The sequence below is a fragment of the Manacus candei genome, unplaced genomic scaffold (assembly GCF_025592945.1).
Source record: "Manacus candei isolate 608988 ecotype Guabito, Panama unplaced genomic scaffold, ASM2559294v1 h1tg000014l, whole genome shotgun sequence".
NCBI lineage: Eukaryota > Metazoa > Chordata > Aves > Passeriformes > Pipridae > Manacus > Manacus candei.
The window spans coordinates 30,180,182-30,202,724 of NW_026138062.1; the positions used below are offsets into that span (position 1 = coordinate 30,180,182).

The 22,543-nt window shown below is 40.8% G+C and overlaps 1 protein-coding gene across 1 annotated transcript; it reads right to left on the reverse strand.

The window, feature by feature from the left end:
* Positions 1-10,978: 10,978 nt before the first annotated feature.
* SERTM1 (serine rich and transmembrane domain containing 1) lies at positions 10,979-12,224 on the reverse strand. Its single transcript, XM_051778910.1, has one exon. The coding sequence runs from the start codon at positions 11,423-11,425 to the stop codon at positions 11,102-11,104; it is 324 nt and encodes a 107-aa protein (XP_051634870.1). The 5' UTR covers positions 11,426-12,224; the 3' UTR covers positions 10,979-11,101.
* Between the last annotated feature and the right edge of the window lie 10,319 nt (positions 12,225-22,543).

Sequence of the window (22,543 nt, forward strand, 5' to 3'; positions counted from 1 at the left end):
AACATTCACATTTACCAATTGCTCTGTTTCTGGAGCACTAATATAATGTTAACTATTTTTCTTATCTGATTACATTCCAGCATACATTTCTTTTTCCCATTAAGAGTCAGTAACTTGGTCACTAAACTGCGGAAAAATTAAACACCAATTAGAGGAATTAGAAAACCACTAATTTTGTCTGCTGAGTTTGTTTCTGCGTTCCCTTTAGATGCATAACTTCCATGGAGGTCAACAGGAGGTCTGTGTGCAAACATGCATTAGGATCAAGTCATAAAAGAAAATTAGATCAAGGTTTTATTAATAACTGACTTTTCCTTTTTATTTTTTTTCTGGATGAATTAAATAATTGAAAAAAATCATCACAGGTCCATCAGAAGTAAATTTTCTTCACAAAAAAATGACCCTGTTTTTGAAAAAAAAATAATTTTAAAAAATCTACTTTTAAGATAAACAAGATTGTTTCATTTAATCTGTACAGACATCCTTTGGATACTTCTTTTTAAAAAAGATATATATGAACCACTTTTAAGTATAGTTCAAAACAATCTGATAACAGTCCTTGTTTCAAAAATGTTGTAATAAGACATCTCAACTAATAATGGTGTTTATTTAATTCAAATTATTTTGACAGTGAACATCATGCTTGTAGTGTTACTCTTTTCCTGCCTCTCTCAGCTGCAATATGGAGAGACAAAAACTGGTGCATTAATACTCCTGCAAAACATCTTTTGGAGCAGGCAAAGTGGTAGCGTATGGCAGGCTAGGTTGGTGTCCCACCTCAGGAACCAGAGTGCTGGCACAGCAAAAATCCACTTCTGTACTGAGGGCTTGGAGTTACTTTAAAGTAAGGCCAATGATGTTCAGAGCTCCAGGAACAGTGGTGGTCTCCTTCACAGTCTTGGGACTGTCATTTTCCTCACTTTGTCCCAGAAGAAGTGTATGAACTATCACAGGTTCTGTTTTCAGTGGGACTTTAAAGCATTGTGAAATAAGAATTTTAAGAATAACCATAGAAACTACTTAAATGATAGTAGGATCCATATTATGAATTACACCAAACTAGATTTTACTAAGTGGAAGTGTAAATACTAAGTGTTACAACCTATAGCAGTGGACAAGCTCTGTACTTCTGCATTAATTTCTTCTCTTCTTATTCAGTGTTGGTCTCAGCTTAACTCATATCATGGAATTGTAGAAACATTAAATTGGAAGGGAGCTATAGAGAGCTCAATTAGTGCAATCCTCTGATCAGTACAAGGACACTTCAAAGCCAGAGCAGGCTGTCCAGAGGCTTCCCCAGATGAGTTTGGAGTATCTCCAGGGACAGTGTTTCCATAGTTTCTATAATATGTGCCTATAATTTAATGGCTGATATATATACCAACACAGTAGAAAGAATTAAAAGCATGTGTCTGCAAGGATGGATATGGAATGCTATGAACTTTTTCTGCTGATGTTCTGAGCTAGATGAACAAGAGGAGGTCTGTTCTAGGGGTTATATAGATTTTAGGCTGAGGCTAGCACTACACTGACACAGACTATGGCCCCTATACCAGCCCTGTCTGAGTCCTGGAATCCTTGGGTCACACTGCATCTTGCATCCTTGTGTCACCCTGCACCCACCTGTGCAGACCCAACCATGTGAAATAAAACAGCTCCAGTGAGGGTTGGTGGGAACAGCTGGGTTGCTTCTAGCATAACTTCTTTACAATTTTAATTTTGGAAAAAAAGAACAGATTAAAACAAGTGCAAATCCTGTGATCCTTGGCAATGATGTAGGGCAAAGTTGGTCCCTCACTTCTGTACTCTGCCTTGCTCTCATTCTCCTTTTATTTCTTTCTTCACTGTGCCACAGCCCTCATAGTAGCAGACAATTCCAGTTTGACAGAAGTCAGTATCTTCAGACACAAGTGTGGTCTGTTTTTCCAAGATACGTTTTTATGCCTTAGCTTTAAAGAAAGCAACAAGAAAACAAAAAAAAAAGAAAAATATAACCCTTTTTTCCAGGAAAGAGAGAGGCCAGGTAACTACTTTAGGTGACCAGGAAGCTGTCCTAAGGCATTTATGCCTTATGTATATGCAGAGGTCACTACACAGGCGTTCGCAGGAGTCACACTGTCTCACAGCAGCTCCTGCAGCATCCTGGCTTCTGAGAAGAGGGGGAGGCAGTGGATGGCACTCACTGGCCGTGGGCACCTGAAGATGCCAGTCCAGTCCCTGAGGGTGTCTGGAAGGGGTGTAGGTGGAAACAGATGAGGAACAGATCCTGCTTGCTCAAATCACACTCAGAGTTCATGGATCCCAGTGTTACTGAAGGCAGAGTCCACCTGCCTGTTATTTCTTGTCTGCAGAGATGGCTCTGTTTCTCCATTATCTCTGGCACATTTCCTGCAGCAGCTGAGCACAGGGGCAGAGAAGATACCATGCTCCCCAAACATTTAATCATATCCGTTTTCCTAATTACCCTTCCACTTAGCTATTTTGCATGGTGGGTTTCTAATTGTAAATAGGAAGTAACTGGGAGGTGGTTTGCCTCAAAGAAAAAATGTTTTTGAATTTGTTTTCCCTCTTCTCTGTCTGCAACCCTTTTTTTGAGATAGAATTGAACTGAAGTTGCACCTCTTCTGCCTCTCTATCTAAGCATAATTTCCAGCCCCTTTTTCTTGCTCTCTATTTATTTATCTGTATACCTATTTATTTATATATACAGTTCTATTCTCATTAAAACTCCCTTGGTTTTTGCTTTTCACTTTTCCCTCTACTGGGATGTGTCTTTGGGGAAGAAAACCGAAGACCATCCCAGAAGACCATATGTAGGGTTACTGTAGAAAGACAACTACTCAGACAGACTGGGGCACGTAAGGGAGCAACAGCAGAGCACCCCAGCTGAGCAAAGGCCAGTCTGGCTGTCTTGCTAGGTTTTTTTCACTTTCTCTCTGCAACCACCCTTTTATTACGAAATTACAATCATTTCCTGTAATGCAAAATCATGCAGAGCTTTTTTTTTTTTTCTGTTTTCTCTTCCCCTTCAACTCAAGCACTCTGATTCTAGTACCTAACTAATTGCTTTTGATCTTGCCAAGGTTCAAGTTACTGTATCTCATATTCTTCTTCGTTGCAGCAGCCTACATTTCCACTTAATGAATACTGATGAGTTAGACACTAGAAAGCCCCTTTGGTCAAACAGCTTGCCTTGTTCTGAATTCTCAGCAGATCTAAGTAATTACAAACCTGTCAGTCCAATCTTATTTACCTTCAAAATGAGCTACAATGTGTTTTAAATGTTTCTACATTTCTAAATGTTTCTACATTTCTAAAACTATTTACCAATAAAATTTTTTCTGGAAGTTTTTTTGCTTGATTAGGTTACATACAGCTGCAGGGTCCCTTTAAAAGACATACATGTAGCTTGAGCTATTGAGGCCAGCTAAAGTGTCCATCAGTTAATTAATATTTTTATCTACCTGCAATAGTAGATTGCAGATTTTATGATATGGAAACCAGAAATCTCTGCATCCTAGATGAAAAAATACATATTTAAGAGGATGGCAGGGTCTTCTGGTCAGTAATATTTGACCCTACACGGCAACAACAACAGAAAAGCACTCAAAGACTGCAGTTGGGTTGACAGGTGTGTGGTGCAGGTGCAGTCATGAGAAACATCAGAGGATGTTTCTTTTGTTGTGTGTATAATACAAGCTAAAGGGACGCTTCACTGGATTTGCTCTTTTTAAACACACCTGTGGCACTGTGAGGAGCTTATTTAGAAGGTTACTGGAGTCACAGAGCCCATCAAACATGTGTGGCGTGGACTTGCCCAAGCCAGGATCCTTCCAGAGCATTTTTGCAACAACCAGGTCTGTCCAGCCCATGCAAGAGCTGATGATGTGGGAGAATGTGGCAGGGCAGGAGGGAAGCTGTGTACTGGATACCCATTCTGGATGAGGATGAGACCACAGGATCTCACCACACCTGCTGCAAAGCACAGATTTGCCCTTTGCTTGACATCAGCAAGGCTGGCTGTTTCTTACAACAAATACCATGAAATCTGAACCACTTGGGTCTAACAAAATTGTCTGAAAAATCTAACCCAGCCTTTAACCCACTGTTGGGATCAGACATTGGGATTACCCTTTTTCCTCACAAGCACTTGTTTTCATATTAATGGTTGAAATGGCAAAGCTGGACATTTCTTCAGGAATATAACAAAGGGCTGTAATTTAAAATAGTGTATTTGCAAACTTCTCAAATATAGAAAAATAAATGAAGAAAAATTATTCCTGCAGAGATACAATGACATGTTCACTCAGGAGTTAATTTCTGAATAAAACTAACCTCTTAAAGCAGGAATGGAAACTGAAAATCATGAAGCAGCTCCCGTTTTAAAGGAACTACTGAAAATATCTTTTACTCATTCTTAAGACTTCTTACTATAGAGATTAGGCATAGGCCTTTGGGGTTTCCAACAGTGTTACAATAACATGCAACATTACTGTGAGGATAGAGGTATTTCTCATCGAGAAGCCCTCTCTGGACATGTAAAGAACAGTTTTTGAGGAGTACTTAGTTCCATGTGTGCTGAAGTGTGCTACATAGCATAAGAGCTGGGGCATTGACAGGTGGCAGGACAGGAAACACCAACTTGGTGTCACTAGATCAGGAGACCTGTTGGGTCACACCGTTAGTGCTGCCTGTGTTTGGTGAAGCCAAATTTAGCTGTAAAGGTTGCTGCTTGTTGCTATCCATGTATGCCAGGTTCCCTGTGCCATTGATCACAGCTGCCCCCTACTTTTTCTGTGACTCCAGGTGAAGAGGGGCTGCAGACCCAGGGTGGTGTTAGTGGGGTGTCCTGAGCTCTGGCTGCTGCCCAGCAGCCCAGGCTATGCACAGATACATCAGAAAGGAGAGCCTTTCTGTGATATCCCAGATGAAGTGCAGTTTATTGAGCAATCCTTTGGAGGCTTCAGATGCAAAGAGACAGCAAAAGAAGCACTACAGCAAAGGAAGAAGTAGGACTCTCATATGGCCTGAGCAGAAAATGCTTTGCCAGAGGCAAAGGATTTAGGAGCAGAGCAGCAACAGCCAGAGCAGCAGCAGGAAGGGAGTGTGTGACAGGTTGGGTGGGGGCTCTCCCATGTATTACTTGCCCAGATACTAATCTTTCTTTCCTCCTGCCCATTACCTGTCCCCACGTGGTCCCATGGCAGGAGAAAAAGGGAAAATGTGCCTCATGAGGAATGGTAGCCTCCCTTACCTTTTTGCTGCAATATTGCCTATTTGTGTCTAATTCACCACTCCCTCTCACCAGAAGATGCTTTTCTGTCACTGCTGCTACCTGTTTCTCTAGCCACCAGTGGTCCTTTTTCACTTTACTCCTGCCTCAGACACATTCATTTGCATACTTTTCAGATGGCATCTCCTTTAGCTCCCTGCCATGCTTCTGTTCTTGCTGCGTGCCTTTGTATCATCATTCCTTTTTCCTGGCAGGTGTTTGCAGCTTGTCCTAGTTTAATAAGTTTCATCTTCTGCATTCTGATACAGCTGTTTGGAAAAAGGGGGGGTACCTTGGCAGAAAGCCCCTGGCACATAGCTCCCAGTGCTAGAACAGCATTCAGGGAGCTGGAGCAGGATTTGCCCTGAACAAACCACATGGGGAATCTCCAACATAAATATGTCCTTTGCACTTATTTCTTACTTATCAGCAACTGCTGAGCCCAGGCTCAAGATAAAACCATGTAAATTATTTGTGACAGACACCTACTCGCTTATTGAGGATAAGGCAGAGAAATAATTGGATAGAGTAATTTTATGTCACCTTAAACAGTGAAAAATCTGTGGGCAAAAATATTTATGTTAGCACAGCTGGAATAAAATGTTCCATTTTTAACAACTCAGCCAAGTAGTTTTCCTATTATTCTTTAAAAATAGATATTTTGGCAAAAATGTAATTTTCCAAAGAAAACTTTCCAAGTTTTTTTTGTAAAAATTATACATTAGATTATACTTTAAGGAAGTATACTTTTTTCCTTCTGAACTTTTAATTGAAGCTGCTCACAGATGTCTATTGTATTAAAGCTGCATCTTTTGGCACTGAAACAAATGCAGCCGTTGTGTTGGTGCTTTCCATAAGGAACAGAAGGTGAACTGAAACCATGCAAAGAAGCCCAGTCCAATTTCCTGAAGGCAACCAGAGATCCTATACATGTTGATAGCAACCTACTGTGATTTTCAGACTTACAGTGGGTAATCAGCTCCCATTGATATAAAACAAAGAAAACAGAAGTGAAAAATAGCTCATCATCCTGGTTCTGCCTCATTGTCACCTGCATGGTGATTACCATGATTACAGTAATGCACCTACCTGGCCTTGGAAGTGAATACACAGGAGGTTGATGTTGCTTTTACCTCCAAGCACAGTGCTAGGAGGAGCTATGGCAACAGCTGTCATCAGGAAAGTGCCTCTGGCCAAGCCCCGGACTGGGGCAGCATCTTGGCTAGTTTTAGCCACCTTGTTTACAACAGGTGAGTGATCTAGGAGCTTTATGGAGCTGTGGTGTGAGCGTGGGGCTGTGGCTGCAGGTGGGTCCCATTGGCACATCAAACTGACTGGCATCACATAGATCATTTAGTGTAGCCACAGAGCGGGGCCGTTTTCTTTGGGAGCCTACAAAGGGCAGTGGATGTGAAAAGGTCATTCAGCTGGGGAAGCAGCTGAGCTGTGATTCACTATGTTTCCTTAGACAAGCATAACAGATGCAGTGAAAACAGTCCTATCAAGAAAAATGGGAGGTATACGTACCACATAAATAACCTTCCCACACAGATGTCATTCCTAGTGCTCTCACAAAAAAAAAAAAAAAAAAAAGGACTCAAGGAAAAAGGCTCAAGTACAGCAGAGCATGATGCTCCATGGGGATTCAGCCTTGCCAGAGTACCATGGAGTTAGACAGTGAGAGCAGGGCAAACAAGTTGCACAGACGAGGAATAAGAATTGTTCCCAAGTTAAAAGATATTTAAAGGAAATCCAGACAAGACTTTCAGCTTACAGAGAGAAACCTTTCAGGTGAGCTGGTAGACAGAGAAGGACTGAACAGTGAAAATAATTCCAGTAGAATAAACTCTCAGCAGATGAAGAGTTGCTAAGTGGCACTAAGAGCATGATGTTTCAGGATGGGAATAATTTGGTAATGTTGAGGACAGACGAATATGATGGGTTAGTTTGACAAGTAGGGCCAAGGTGGCCAGCAGTGCAAGAGTCTTCCATATAAGCCTACTACAGCCTTCACCATGTACTCTTTGATTAAATATGCTTAAATGGACAATATTTGTTGAACTTTCCTCATCCATGCTTTATTCATATTTTTCTTCCTATAGATTTCCAAGTATACTTTGCAACTACCTGATGCCATGCAGTCTTGGAGTCCTATATTACCAAAGCTAATGGCACTCTTGGGAGTCAGAGGGCTTAGTAAAAACTAAAAAGGGCTCAGGTCAAGAGCTGACTGTTAAATGTCGAAATTGTAAAAGAAACCCACACCACAAAAAGGCAGTGGAAAAGCTGGAAAAATGCGTGGCTGCAGGCAGAAGGGGGAGCAGAGCAGCTCTTTAGCAACAAATTATTGAACAAATCACCTCCTAGTAAAGATATTGCTTACTAAGCTCCAGGGATGAGAAAACATATCAGGAGGAAGCAGCAAGCCAAAAGCTGCTGAGTTTTTGCCCTGATGTGATCCACAGGATCAGCTGCAGGGAGGCCAACACATGCAGATGCCACAGCCCTTCTGGGCAGCCTGTGCCAGTGCTTGACTACCCTCATAGTAAAATATTTTCTCGTGATCAGGTGGAATTTCCTGTGTTTCAGTTTGGGGCCATTGACTCTTCCTCTGTCATTGGGCATCACCAGGAAGACCCTGGCTCCCTCTTCTTCCTCTTTCTCATGAGGTATTTATACATATTGATGAGATCCTTCTGAGCCTTCTCTAGACTAAACAGTCCCAGGTCTCTCAGCCTCTCCTCACATGAGAGTTGCTCCATCCCTTAATCATCTTAGTACCCAAGCACTGGACTCACTGCTGTATCTCCACATCTCTCTTCTACTGGGGAACCCAGGAATGGACATGGGAAAAAAAAAATCCTGCAACTCTAGTTAATAGAATAGAATATTTTCCGTTGGAAGGGACCTACAGTGACCATCTAGTCCAACTGCCTGACCACTCCAGGGTTTACCAAAAGTTAAGAGCATGTTAAGGGCATTGTCTAAGTGCCTCTTAAACACTGACAGGCTTGGGGTATCAACCACCTCTCTAGGAATCCTGTTCCAGTGTTGTCAAGTTAACTCAGGCTCAGGTTGTCAGATTGGTCTGTTTTTTCTTTCCTCTTTTTTTTTTCTTGAAGAACTGGTACTTAGCAATCCTCAAAAATGCCATGGTGCTTTTCTCCTGTGGCTTCTCCTGATGCTATTTTGTTGGATCCTACTTGTTTCTGCTCAGATCTGTCCTGAAGAGAACAGGTGCAACTCAGCTGAAATCAGGACAACTATACAATCCCATATGTCACTGCAGAGTGGGAAAAAATTAATAGCGTCTAGTAAACTACAAAGCAAAATCAAATGTGTGGTTTCAGTTATTGTTGCTACTTTTTGCAGTCTGAAAAATACTTTTTGCTCTTGTGAAGTTTGACAACAGCCAGTTGAACAAAGCCAATGGGGTTTTAACAGTCTGCATTTTAATATTAAATGTCTCCATATCTGCAAGTATAAACACATTGCTGGGAACAAATACCCATCTCAACCTCTGGTCTCATCTCTGGTTTTGATTAAATTTCTGCATTTGCAGCAGAGGAAGCAACAAATTTACAACTTTGCCAGTAAGAGAAGATAGTTGGAACAGTTGCCCTGTCTTGATTTACAGTTCATTTATTTTTATCTGCCAGTCAACACACAAATACATTCTGTTACAGGTTTAGGATTTGGAAGAGCTTTCAGAAAGGAAATAATATTTCCTGATCCCTCTTAAATAGTTACTTCTTTTCTCACAGCAATTACAGTGAAAAGTGACAGACAAGAAATTTTTGTCTAGATGAATAAAATATTCCAAGCAATAAATATATTCATCAAACCAGTTTGACTCAGGGAACCTGAAGGCTTAAATTCTTTATTAGTCAGCAAGTTCTTTGACTTTGTAAGGAGCTAATCACCACAGTAAGTCATTATCACTTACCATACTCTATACTCACTTTAAAAAATTGAAAACACCAACTCCAGAATCATCTGTGTTGTTTTGCTGAGAAGCTGCATTTCTAATGATTATATTTACACTGGGCTTTCCAAATTTCTCTTTTAAAGCCTGTGTAGTTAATGACAGTCTGTCTTGTTGACGAACACAATGACAGGTTTGCAGGAAGCATAAATCTGGTTGGGAGGTCTTCTGCAGCTCTGTAACCTCTAAGCCTGCTGGGTAGTAGGCTTGCCATGCAAGGAGAGGGCAGCTGCCCTGTGTTCCTGTTGAGACCAACCCATCTCCCAGAGCTGTGCCTGCTGTTATGTCAGCAACAGAAACAGCAGTGACATCGTCGTACCCTTCCTCGGGTCTCTGCAGTAGCTTGGATCCTGCCATGAAAGCAAAAGTTGCATGGCTTGAGTGGCAGGATGGGGCTGTGCTTACCCAGTGCAGTAAGGAAAACAAGGCATCACACTGCAGTATGTGGCTGCAGTCCTAGCAGGTCACACTTGGCATTCCGAATCACTACTTTGAATGTTTGGCTTGATTTAAAGCCCAGCTGACCAAAGGATCCTGTTCACAAAGCTTCTAGTTATTTTACTGCAGAAATTGAGTGATGTGTTACATTTTGGGCTGGGAGAATCATAACCCAAACTATGACATGGCAAAAAGGAATGAGACTGATGAAACATCAACCATTTCTCTCCCTCTCATCTCTGGCCTTTCCTTATGCTGATGGAGAAAACAGGCAGGGCCACTGCCATTTTCCTGCCCATCCCTTCCTACCCTCTGCAGGTACAGCTCTGAGGGTCAGGGCACAGGTCTGCCTGGCCATAACACAGATCCTCAAGTCCCCGCTCCACCCCAGTGTGCATTTGTGAAATCACAGGACAAAACCTGGCCCAGAAAGTCTTCACCAGTACAAGTAATTTCTGTCCCTGCTAGCCCTGCTCACATGAGTACAAATATCTTGTGCCTAAAGGACAGTTTAGGAGCTATTCCCTTGCAAACTGTATTTGTTGATTGCAGGTCTTTTAAAAGAAATCACTAGTTTGTCCTGGTATCCAGTAAGAATAAGCTACAGTATTAGTGAAGAATGCAAAGGAGTTGAGTGGTATTTATGATTCAGCAGCAAAAGCTGCCCCCTGGAGGAACAAGTCATTAAGCCAATGAGCTGCAACAGGTCTAAAAATACCTCCACACATTCGATAGTATTGTTATTAAAGTTGCTTTACTAAGTTAACCAGAGACTCAAAAACTGAAATACAGACTTTATACAGAACGAGTTGGGAGTACAAATAAACACAGGCAATATTCTTCAAGAAATGGATTTTAGTTGTGTTTTATAAACATCAATAAATACCAAAAAAGACATAAAAATTAAAAAAAAAAAAGAAACAATACCAACAGCTTCAAATTTTCATAATATTTATAATTTAAGCAGATTTTTTTTTATACTTTTGCAATAGGGATTTCATTCAGAAGTCCTTATATAATTAAAAAATGAGAAAGAAAATTAGTCAGCATATTACTGACACAAAACCAAGGAAGGAGTCACAACTAGGGCAGAAAAATGACACATCAAGTTAAAACTGTATTACAATTTGGCAGGAATGCTCTTAATGAATACCATATATGTGTGAGAAAGAGACAGCATCAGTATTACAGGCAAGAAATGATGCTCAAGTATCATTATCCATAGTCCAAAATGAAAATTAGTTAAAGAGGAAATGAAGACTAGAAAAGGAAAGCAGAAAAAAAATAAGGAAACTTAAAAATCCTCCTCTTCATAATAGTCTTCTAAGGTGAATGTTGCATGCATTACCTCCCCAAGAAACTAGACAGAGCTCTTCCATTCCCCATGTATTACCTTTCATTTAGTTTCATGAAGAAAGGTTTGAGAGAGCAGAGCGCTGGGAAGAAATACTACAAACCTCTAAATTAGTGAACGAACTTCCAGCATCACTATTGTATTCTGGGTAGGAGGAACTGGAAGAAATTATGTTTTTCAGCCTCTGAAGTGCAATGATCAATAGCAAAAGGAGAAAAGCTAAGAGGCTAAGGAATATAGAAACATAGACATAAACATTGGATAAACGGCCAGGTGATGAATCCACTGAAGTTGAAAGAGATGTGGGATACAGCTCCAGAAAAGTCCCATTTTCCATGTTTCCTACAAATCCAGATGAAGGGTCAGGTTCTGACATTACTGGATTTGTATTTTAAAAATCACAACAGATCTTGTATTCAAAGGTTTTAGTAGAATAAAAAGGGTTTATATTAAGCGAGCATTTTTCCATCACAACGGTGAGATGACGAGTCAGACAGTGAACAAATTTATCCTTTACTGCTCAAGCCAGGACAATTTGAGATCATATCCTTCGGAACTGCAAATAAAAAAAAGAGGCAAGATTAATTTACTAGCAGATAATGTGCACCTGATACAATTTAGCTCTTAAGAGTTACAAGTTATTATTCCTTAGCACAAAGCTGCAATTCTTAAAAAATTAGCTAGGAACTATCTGCATATCTCAATTTTCCAAAATGCAGGGATTAGGAGAAATCCTACTGAATCCTAATGAATTAAAATTGACTTCTCCACCATGAGTTGTTTAACTGAAAGGCACAATCAAAAATGTGCTTTATATGGGACAGAGGTATTGGAATCCAAATTTATCTAGTGGAAAAAATCTAGTCAAGGAATGAAACCCCTTCTCAAGACTTCAGCTCCTCAACCTAGATGAGCAAGGCCACCCAACATCACAATGGATGATGAATCCCTTAGCCACTTACTCCATAGTGTCTTGCTAGAGGTACCCAGAATGAGAAAATATGCCAGACTTGCTTTCTTACTATGTATTTTTAAAATGGTTTGAATGGTTTCAAGTATCAAAATACATCTTGCTGTAATTCTGCCATGGCAGATCTCAATGGCAGGCAGGTTTCAGTGAAGTGATGCAGCTTCTGACACCTACAATCAAAATCCTAAGGGAATGGGCAGCCCTGTCAGCTTAGCAAGCACAAGGTAACTGTCTAAGGGCAGCAAACGCTAACTGGGAAGAGATCCCACTTTTGAAAAAGCTTTGCCTCCAGTCATTTGTCAGAACCTGGAAGCTCCAGTGCTGGCAAAGGTCAGAGTAGCACAGGATAAGCAGATCAGGGAATGCTAGGATGCTTTCCTTTAAACGAACATAGTCAGTCCCCTGGTGCAAGCTGGAAGCATAAGAGAAGACTTGGTGATGGGGAATTGCTTGTAAAAAGCTGACATGCTGTAGCTGAATTACATGACATAACCCTTGCTTTTGTTTTGGTACAAAAGAGATAATGCAAGCAGCACACAAGGTAGGAAATTAAGATCATTCTCTGCATATAATCACTCACATGCAATCTTGCCATCCATCCATTCATGGTCAGCCTCTCACTGCAGATACCAAGGCACCACAAGGAAAGTCAGCAAGCTTTCCTCCCACAAGGAAAACAATATCCATACAGAACTACCTTCCCAGAGTGATTCCTCTCATCCTGACCATGGTTTCAGCCATGTCCTGTGGTCCCAGTTCAATACAATTATCTCTGACTCATATTTAGAAGCTTTGAGGAAAATTCCACTGATTTTCATAGTGATAGAGAGCACAAACACCATCAGCATCAGTCAGAGAGACAGAATCAGACCTTGAAGTGATGATGTGACAGCCTGGAGTCTCTCCTTCTCTGTGGTCACACAACCACCCAAGTATCTATCTGGGTTTCCATGGGAGTGTCCCACTACTGTTCCCAGCAATTACCTGCCTTATAATTTTTCCTTTAAATGTGCAACTTTTTCTAACTTTCTTCAAGTACCTCTTTCTTCAAGAGGCTGACACTTTTTGAAATTAGGTGTGACCTCAAAAGCTCCAACCTGAACTAAGGATGCTTTAAAAGTACAAGGTATTTAAAATTCCTAGAAGTTTGCTTTCCAGACACTGAAGTTATTTGCATAGTTACCTACTGTACTTTGGCACTGTAAATTAAATTTAGGTTATGCTACATGCCATTAAAAGCCCTAAGTGCCTGAGTAAACAAGTACTACATTAAGTGGTAAGTAGAATTTAATTGTACATTTTTAGCCAAGATGGCTAAACTCCCTTTTATCTGCATGGACAGGATGGCCAGATCACAACTGCCTTTGGGAATGAAAGATAGCCACTCCTAACCCCAAATATGCCCAGGCATTGCTTGAAGGGTGCTAGCTGGCCAAAACCATGCCAGGAGGTCAGTTTGCTAATTCAACAGGAGCCTATGTCCTGGCCTGGATTAATTTACTAGTACACATACATCCATAATGCTTTTATGGACAAAAGGTTACATTCCAGATGTTATTTTATTGTTTATTGCTTTTATTGTTTTATAGTGGAGCTTTTGATAGTCTTAACCAAGCATCCCAATAGCCTACAAGACATGCAGGAGTACAGAAATACACCTACATATACCAGAAAAAAATATTCTTACCCTTGTGGTATATAACTCATACTGATGCATAAAATATACTAAACCAAAACAATTTTATAACCTTAATAGTATTAAGCTCCACAGGAAACGGTATTTGTTGTACCTTGTGAAATAATTCAACAGACTGAACAAAGAGAGATCCTTATGAGATTATACTCCTTTTGAACTGCCTTTAATTTAGTGATCCAAAATTAACTAATGGAACAATATGTGTTCATTTCATGTTCTGGAAGTAGTTAAGTGTGTTATAGCTAATTTATCCTTTTTAAAAAATAAGCTTTGATATAGGAGATATTTATCCTTAATTACTCGTCATAATGAAAAGCAGATCCATTATTAATTGAATTGCTCTATAATAACTTAAAGAATTAATTCACATGAATTCTTTAACATGGTAGAAGTTAAAAGTCTTTAAATTTTTCACAAATTTTAAACCTACTACATTCTAATTTTATCATTAACACTTTTGGCCCTGCTACAAGGAAGAACTTTGACATGGTGCTTTTTTTGAAGTTAGTGAAAAAGCTGTGGTCTTAAACTGGACTAATCAGAACCTCAGTTAAGCAGAGATGTGAGTGCTTTGATAAATCAGAGCTTTTATAGGTCTTACACCATCACCCAGGCTACTTTTAACTGAGCATTTTGTAACGAGGTCAAAGACACTGTAAAAATTCTGATTCTAAATGATTATGGTCTAGATTCCAGTTGTCTCACTAACACTGTGTAGTGACGCGATGTGTAAATGTAGCTTTGGCTAAAGTGGATAGTATTTTAGGAAGAATAAAAAAAATCTGTGTTGTTTTAAACACAGAGTTAAAAATATGGACCTAAAGTCTAAGGTCTAAGGTCCTACTCAGTCTAAAAGGATTTTTACCAACCATCTGCACTCTATTGGAGTAAAATGGCAGAATCATACAGATTGTGAACATATCTGGTCCTGACAATTCAGTAGTTTTCATAGGAAAGAAATAAAACAGATCTGATCCTGCTCCCTAATGATGATTCCTGGTGCTGTTCCAGCATGGTGATCCTGCCAGAGAGCAGCCAGGATGGCTCAGCCGGCAATGTGTGGCAGGAGTGCAAACACCATTCTGAGCCTCATGCAACTCCATGGTTCTAGGGCTGCACAAACCTCTGCCATGCTGCAAATTAGACCTCACAGCCTTTGAGAGCCCAGTTTTATTCAGTGCACCACATCTACCACTTTGGCTGAGGGTTCTGCTTCTGCTGGGAGAAGGTGGTAAGTGGCATGAACCATTTGTCTCTCTTACCCCAATTCTCCCAAAGGAATAATCCCCATAAAGCCAGATGTCAGCTTCACTTTCCTGTTTGGTAATTGGTTACTTTGCACTTCTGAAAGTGAAATAGAACAACACCATAACATCTAGCCCAAACCTAGTCTCAAAAAAATGACTGGGAATTTTGTCACTGACTTCACAGTATGGCAAAAATAGCTAACTGCAATAAACCCATTGTCTTTGTGAGAGCCATAAACTGATCAAGGAATTTAACAAAGGAGCCAAAGTTCTCAAATTCTGTAGTGGTCCCTGCCTTCCCTTCATCTATTGTTGGAAAGCTGAGTTGGTTTAAGGTAAAGAATTAATTGAAAGTGTTGTTCCTGAATGACTGCAGATGGAGAAGAATTCTGACTCTATTTGACAGGAGAAGGCTTTCCAGCTAACTCCTGAAAACTCCTGGGACAGGAGAACTGGGACCTGCCTGCTGGGGGACTCAGATTTTGTGGTGTGCTGGATCTGGATTACTTTGTCAGAGGCACTTCTGCAGTGCAAGGGTAGGGTTCTGTGACTTGAGGAGTCATCCTGAGTCATTGAGTCCTGCCCCACTGCCAAAAGGCCCAAGTGCCTTTCTGACACTGGCTAATTTTTCCTGTTGCTATTACTCCATTGTTACAGCAGACTTGCTGCTCCGATGGACAAACTGCTTAGAAGATTCACACATTTCAGTAAAACAACTCACTGTTCCAAGAAGGCAAAGACTCTACCTCCATGCTCTGCTGGTTTTAGATGTACAAGAGAGCAAAACCTTGTTCTGTTACTTCAGTCCCCAAATATGAGGGTTGGCACACAAGGAGAGGCTCTCCTAGACACATGGTGTCATTTGTACATCCTGGCTTTTCAACCAAAACCACTATTTAAGTATTTTCTTCAATGTGTGCATTGTTTCTCCATTCATGTCCTCGGTATAAATCCCCTTCCACAGGTGAGAACAACCACTCATATCCCAAGGGTAGGCCTACCTGGCAGATACTATAGGCAGGCTCAGTTGGAGTTTTTAATATTTTCTTTTATCCTGTGGTAAGTGGGAGATAGGCAAAGAGGCATTCAATAGAAGGAGGGTAAACTGGGTAGGTGAGGGATCAAGCAAGGCATCACTATGTAAAAGGTCAGTCCCAGGTACCGTGCAGTACCATGCCTGAGTAGCCATGCCAGAGCTATCCACTGTTTGCATATTTGACAATACTGGTCATAAAAACTATTTTGTCAGACAACGCAAATGTGGTCAGGAGTAGAGGCCTCACAATTAGCATATGCCCCGAGTACCAAATTATAGGTAACATATGTAATTTAATCTTTAGGATCGCTGAGAGAGTAGTCATCTCCTTGTTCAAACTAAGGTGAATGTTAAATGAGAATGCAACACTACACAGGATGGCATGCAGCAAACTGAACTTTTTCATAGTCCTAATGTTATAAATGCTTTACCATCCAGCCATCTGTATTGCATGCCTCCACACACCTTGATGGAACAACTCTATTTCTCCAGGCTCAGTGAAATATTATTTAATGGAGCATACTCACAACCACGGAAACCCTAAAAACTGAGGAACAGGAAGCAAAGTCTGGTAGATTGAATTTCTTGGGAGTTTATTGGCCATAGAAAAGGACTTTGTTTTCTTGGTTCTTCCTGTGTTTTTGTGACTACAAGCTGAGAAATACCTTGGCTGTTTCAGAGGCTTCAAAATGTTTAAGCAGAGAGACAGATTGACATCAAAGAAAACCAATATTTTTATGCAAAATAAACTAACATTTTTGTCACAATCTCCCATGAACTCTTTCTTTACAGGTAGAAGGTATTCTAGAAAGCCCTTATTGTAAACAATTTCTAACATGAGATCTTAATTTGCCTTTAGCATAGTTACAACAGTGAGGTCCCTCATTCGGCTAAACTTTAATATGCTGTTAATTGTACCTGCCTTCCTTCCCTAAAAATTTAAAATCCTCTTGGCTGATTTCAGCCCAATGTATACAGAAAGGCAGAGGATGAGTGCAACAAAAGGGATAGATTTAATCTTCAAAAGAGAGGGCTCTGTGAAGCAGGACAGGGAGTCCCTCACTGACCCATGCAGGACAGCTGAAGAAGCTTGCCCACATCAGATGTCTCTGGATCCTTGCAAAGGGAGCCTCTGACCACCAAGCTTCATTATTTTGTACACACTGCCATCCTGTGAATCTAATTCCCATGCTAGCACATGTGTGTCTCAGATGACATGGAGAAAAAGGTCAAAGCAGCACATCACACTAGTGGAATAATGCATCCACTATGGATGACTTGGGACCATGCCCATGACGGGGAGGATCTGGTGGTTAGCAGATCCTAGATGGCACTCGAAATCTCGCTAGAAAATGGCTAGGAAAGGGAGATGAGTTGCAAGATGGTACTCTGGGCTTGTGCAAAAATTGCTTCCTCTGTATGAGGCAAATAGCTCTTTGTTTTGGGTAGGAGAGGGGAGGCAGGACATTCATTAAAGGTGACACTATTAAAGAACTCTCAAGTGTGTTCTCTGCTCCATTTTGCCCTTTGTAAAGTTCATGCCAGGAGTGAGCAGATAATTATATCATTCTCTCAGGAGCTGAAACCAGAACCACCTCTCCTTTGTTCAGTATCAGGGCAGGAAGAGCAGGAGGTTCCCAGGTGATATGATGATGCCAGATCCAGGATGAGACCTTCTCATCCCTAAAGGTGCGTTACCTCCCCCCCAAGTTCTGTTATCATAGTGATTGCTTCCAAAAGCTGGCAGCAAGAGTTCACTAGATCAACACATTTATGAAGGCCAGTGAGCTTCTGGTTTCATCTTCCCCCTCACTGCCTTTGTTTTCTACATTTATTTCCTTTAGCACATAGGACTATATTACCAATATTGCCTTTCCAGCTAACTTGTAACACAAAGTATTTAATGCCAATAAAAATATGTTTGCACACTCATATTGAAGGGCTGAATGAATTTTAAGTACTGTGAACACTTCAGCCTTGAAAAGCAATTTGCTCTAGACTGGAAAAATATAGCAATTAAAATTCATCCAACTAAATAAAATGGTAGCTCTAGACAGAAAAAAGAAGTAAGTAACATCTTATTCCATTGAAAATGTAGGTAGGATTTTACTAAGAATATGATCCTTAATGCTTCTTATTCTTGCATAAATGCCTTTGGCAATTAAAAGACCTGAAGTAATTAGGATGTTTCTTTTTCCCATTACAGTTGGACCCTTCAGGAGCAGAAAATCCCTTTACCACTCTGCCTGGCAAACAGGATCAGTGGGCAACTGACTCAATAAAATAGAGCACAGCAGGAAAAGAAAAAAACTATTTCCTACCACAAGCAAAGTTTTCCTTTTAATTTATGATCTAATTTCATTTTTTTATTATGATTTAATATGATTTAAATTTATGTCTTTGAAAATCTAAGAGGACAAGTGCCCAGATGGCTTGGCTGCGGGTTAAAATCAAGTTATATTTTGTTTGGGGGTTCGTGTGGGGATGGGAAAAGGAAACTTTCAGAGCCATAAGGATACTTAGATTAATTCAGATAGGCTCAAATGATTCAATAATTCACATTTCCCATGGATCTGCAGACTATAGAGTAATTGATATTAATGTAAAGCAAAGACATCATGACCTCAGATCAGCCCCAGAACCTGTCAATTGAATCTGGTCTTTAACAGAAAAACAAGCAAGGAGAAAGAATAAAATACTTACAAGCAGGAAGAAGATGGGGATACAAGCCAAATGTCCAATGTGCAGGTTGGTTATCACGCCCAAATCTAAAGGGACTGCATGGTGAGAAAAGCACCTATAAAAAAGCAAATAAAAGCTTTAGTAATCAACGTTTAGTAATAACTACAATAGTAATAAAAAACAAAGAGGAAAAGTGCTCAATTTTGACTGCTCTTAGTGCCAGAAATTTCAGAAAAAAACCAAACCAACTGGAATCCTGGCTTGTGTTTTATTCCTGCCAGCGACATCCTTCTGCTGTCCAGTTACAGCACTGCATGTGCAATATAAAAACCATGATCTTGAACTCTGCTTTACAGCCATTCTTTGATAACACCTTTCTCCTCTTCTTTTGCAATGTGCTCCAGGACCAAGACAGACATCTGTCCCATGGCACCTTTCTAAGCAATGAAGCACTGTATCTGCACTCCAATTCATTTTGCATTATCCTCTAAAAATTTCTGCCAAGTATCAGCCCTTTCAGATTACACACTATTATTTATTTATTCTCTTTATTTCAGACTATCTGCAGTTTAAGTTCACATACCTGAAATACCCAAACTGAATGCTGTATATGCACAGGGATAATTAGAAGAATTGTGTGTGCTACATGCATTCAATATCTAGAATTAAAATGTAGCCCCTGAACTGTTTTTAATAAAGTAAATTAAATATCTTGTATACGAAGAAACAATCCCAGAATTCTGCAGATTAAAGCAAAAGTAGGGCTACCTTCAAAATGATCCTCCCCTCTGGGAGAGAAAAGACACTTTCACAATCATTGTACCTCTCAGAGCTCTACCTTTTCAGCACATTTGGTTCAACTGCTTTAGAGAAGCAGATCTCTGGGGATGGATGTTAACGCATTGTTGTGTTGCTTTCATCCCTTCAATCACTGAATCACTTATGGTTTAAACCTCTCCAAGTTCAATAAAGAAAATTATCTAGTGCAGCTGTTAAAAGTCAGTATTGTTGAAATCCAAATGTTTTGATAACTTGACTATAGTAATGTTCTACCCAAAGAAGTTAGACAGCTTCCTGACCATCTTGCTACGCAGAAGGAGAGGTAGGAGGCTGCAGATGAACATCAATGTCAGCTTCCCTGAGGATGGACTCAGGACATCCTCTGGATGTGAGGGCATGCAGCCTACCTTGTCCAGAAGCAGGCAGGTTGAAGCAGGTGGTGGTACTAGGATGGAGAGCAGGTACAAGAGCCCCCGTATACCTTTTCTGCAGCAAATATGCCTCATGTAACAAAGAGCTCAATACTGTGTCCCTCAGTTTTTTCTGCTCACAGCAGGCACCCTTTCCCTTCCCTTCCCTTTACTTCTTTCAGAACAGTTCTCTTGGGGGAAAGAGGCGTGAATCTCTGCAACAGGGACTGTATCTTCAACCAAGACAAGTATAAATGATTTTGCTTCTTTTCCAGCTTTCTCTTGTCTCTCTACTCCCAGATCCACAGAGCACTGCTTTTGCCCATTTAGTCCTTCATTCACCCCAATAGCCGGTGAGACGAAGGAAACGGAGCCCACCAAGTCTTGAGCTAACTAAACAAGCCAGAGATGTAGTGCAAAACACAAGGCATCCTCAAGGCTCCTTAAATGCAGGCATCTTATTCAAATGGCGAGTGTACACAGTGAGATGGGGAGGTCTGAGCTTTTGATTACCTTTGAAGAATAAATATCTGAACCAGTTTGATTACTTTTGAAAAACAGAGAAATATTTGGACCAGAACATCAAGAAGCTTATCTTCAGAAGACCCCTGGGCATACACAGTTGTATCCCACAGTCCTTCATCCTTCTTGCACCACTCTAATGCCCTTCACAGCTATTTTTGCTGTCTCAGCTGCAGCACTAGACCACAAAAGGATTTGGCCCAAACAATGTATTCCTTGTCACTGACACCAAGATATGTGAGAAGCAGAGACCTATCTTTTTCCTGTATCTCTCAGGATGTGAATGGAGTGAGGAGTCTCACTGCTGTACATCTAGGACCTCAGACAGGGAAATGGGGTCCTTCTGGTCCTGCCTCCCATGGGAGTGTCAATTTGAATCTCACCCCAAAGGACATACAGTCGCCAGGGAAATTAGTCTCCTTCTTGTGCTGAAAATTTCTGGTTGCTGAAAATTACAGGTTGCTGAAAAAAAACACCCAAAACTCAACAGTCTACTCTTCGCTGACAACAGTGATGGGTCAGATTTCCTGGTGTCCAGTCCCAGCTTTATTCCCTTCATTGCCACTCTGAATAACTTTTGTTATTGACACTCTCAGCCAAATTCAACCCAAGCAGAAGCCTCAAAAACCTTTGAGTTTCTGAAGTTTAATGATAGTGGTTGATCAGATAGAGGGAACATGAAGGTTCACAGAGCCATTTGGTTGCCCCTAATAGCTTTACATCTTGGTAATTGACTTCTGCAGACAAACACAGCTGCTTAGTTGTTAACCGTCAAAGACCCCAGGTGCCCAGCTGGAAAAGAGGTCCAGAGCAAGGCTAGACAAGGAAGAGGGAGAAGCCAGTGGGTATCAGGAATCCTTAATTTCTGCATTTTGTGTAATGACTTCTTGTTTGATTTCTTGCAACCCCAGATTTGGAAGTTTTGTTTGAATAGAAGATTTAGCGTAGTGTGGAATGACTGCTTAATGAGAAATGAAAATTCTGCTAAAATCCATTTTCCTCAGTGGAACAAGTATATGAAAATATTTCAACTGTTCCTGCCTTGTTGTCTCCTTTCATGGTTGAGTCATCCCATTCCTGCTACCCCTCCTTGCCAAAGCCACAAGTGGCTGTGTGGAGCATCCCACTGACACTGATAAGCCTTTCAGGAGAAGGTGCCATCCAGCCTGGGGGTGGGGGGATGGAGGGGGATAGGGGAGAGGAGTGGTGATGTAATTAATCTCAGAACAAACAAAAAGTAATTAAACTTTGCTACCTCATGCCTGACTCTTAACATGGCCTGCTGATAACCACCTTTTAAATTTGACACAAACAGACTGGCGCTGGGCTCCACAACTAGGGCCAAATGGCCAGTGCAGTGGAGGGCTGTGCACTGTGTTTGCCCTTCCTGAAGCCACACAGACTTCTCCCGGGGCAGTGCTTGAGCTCCTCCACATTGATTACTCAGAGCAAAATCTACCAGCTAAAACATCAAGCCCCAGGGCAAGCAGTCCTTGTTATCAGAGCCTGCTTTCATTTTCCATCACGCTCACATGTGAGGCTAACAATTTGCAGGGCTCAGACCCTCAGGTTCAGCATTCCTCCAGGTAAAGGGGGGAAAAAACCCTCAGAAGTATTGGCATAGTCCCCTTCATGTACAGTTTTAGGACAAAATGTGGCTAAATCTGGAATTGAATGGATTTGAGATCTCTATTGTCTCTTTCAGTGCTGCAGCACAGCAACCTCCCTAGTGCCAGATGAGGTGGCTGCACACAGGAGTGTACCTGAGAGCCTGCATCTCTCACTCCATATGGGCACATCCACTCTCATCTCGGGAGACCTCTGTGCAGACTTCAGCAAGGGGCTCTGCTGAACAATAAGTGGCCTTTACCTTTGCTAGTCAATGGGATTATTAGTTCTTAACTAACAAAGCTGTGACCCAGTAAGTGGAGTCCTGATTAATACGAAAACACTTTCCTATTGTAAAATTCAGCTGACATACTGGCTTCAAAGTATTTTATAAAAACAAAGGATATAGTACATATCAAACCCAAAAATGTCAAGCAGATTTCATTTTAACTTAGAAATCCTGACACAATATAAAGCTAGGACAGAATTTTGTACACTTGGCTCAAAAGGAATCTCTCTTCATGCATCGTTTTGCTTCAGATT

Bases quoted from the DNA above. Each gene is read 5' to 3' on its own strand.
- SERTM1 (XM_051778910.1), bottom strand. From the start codon at position 11,425: ATGTCAGAACCTGACCCTTCATCTGGATTTGTAGGAAACATGGAAAAT.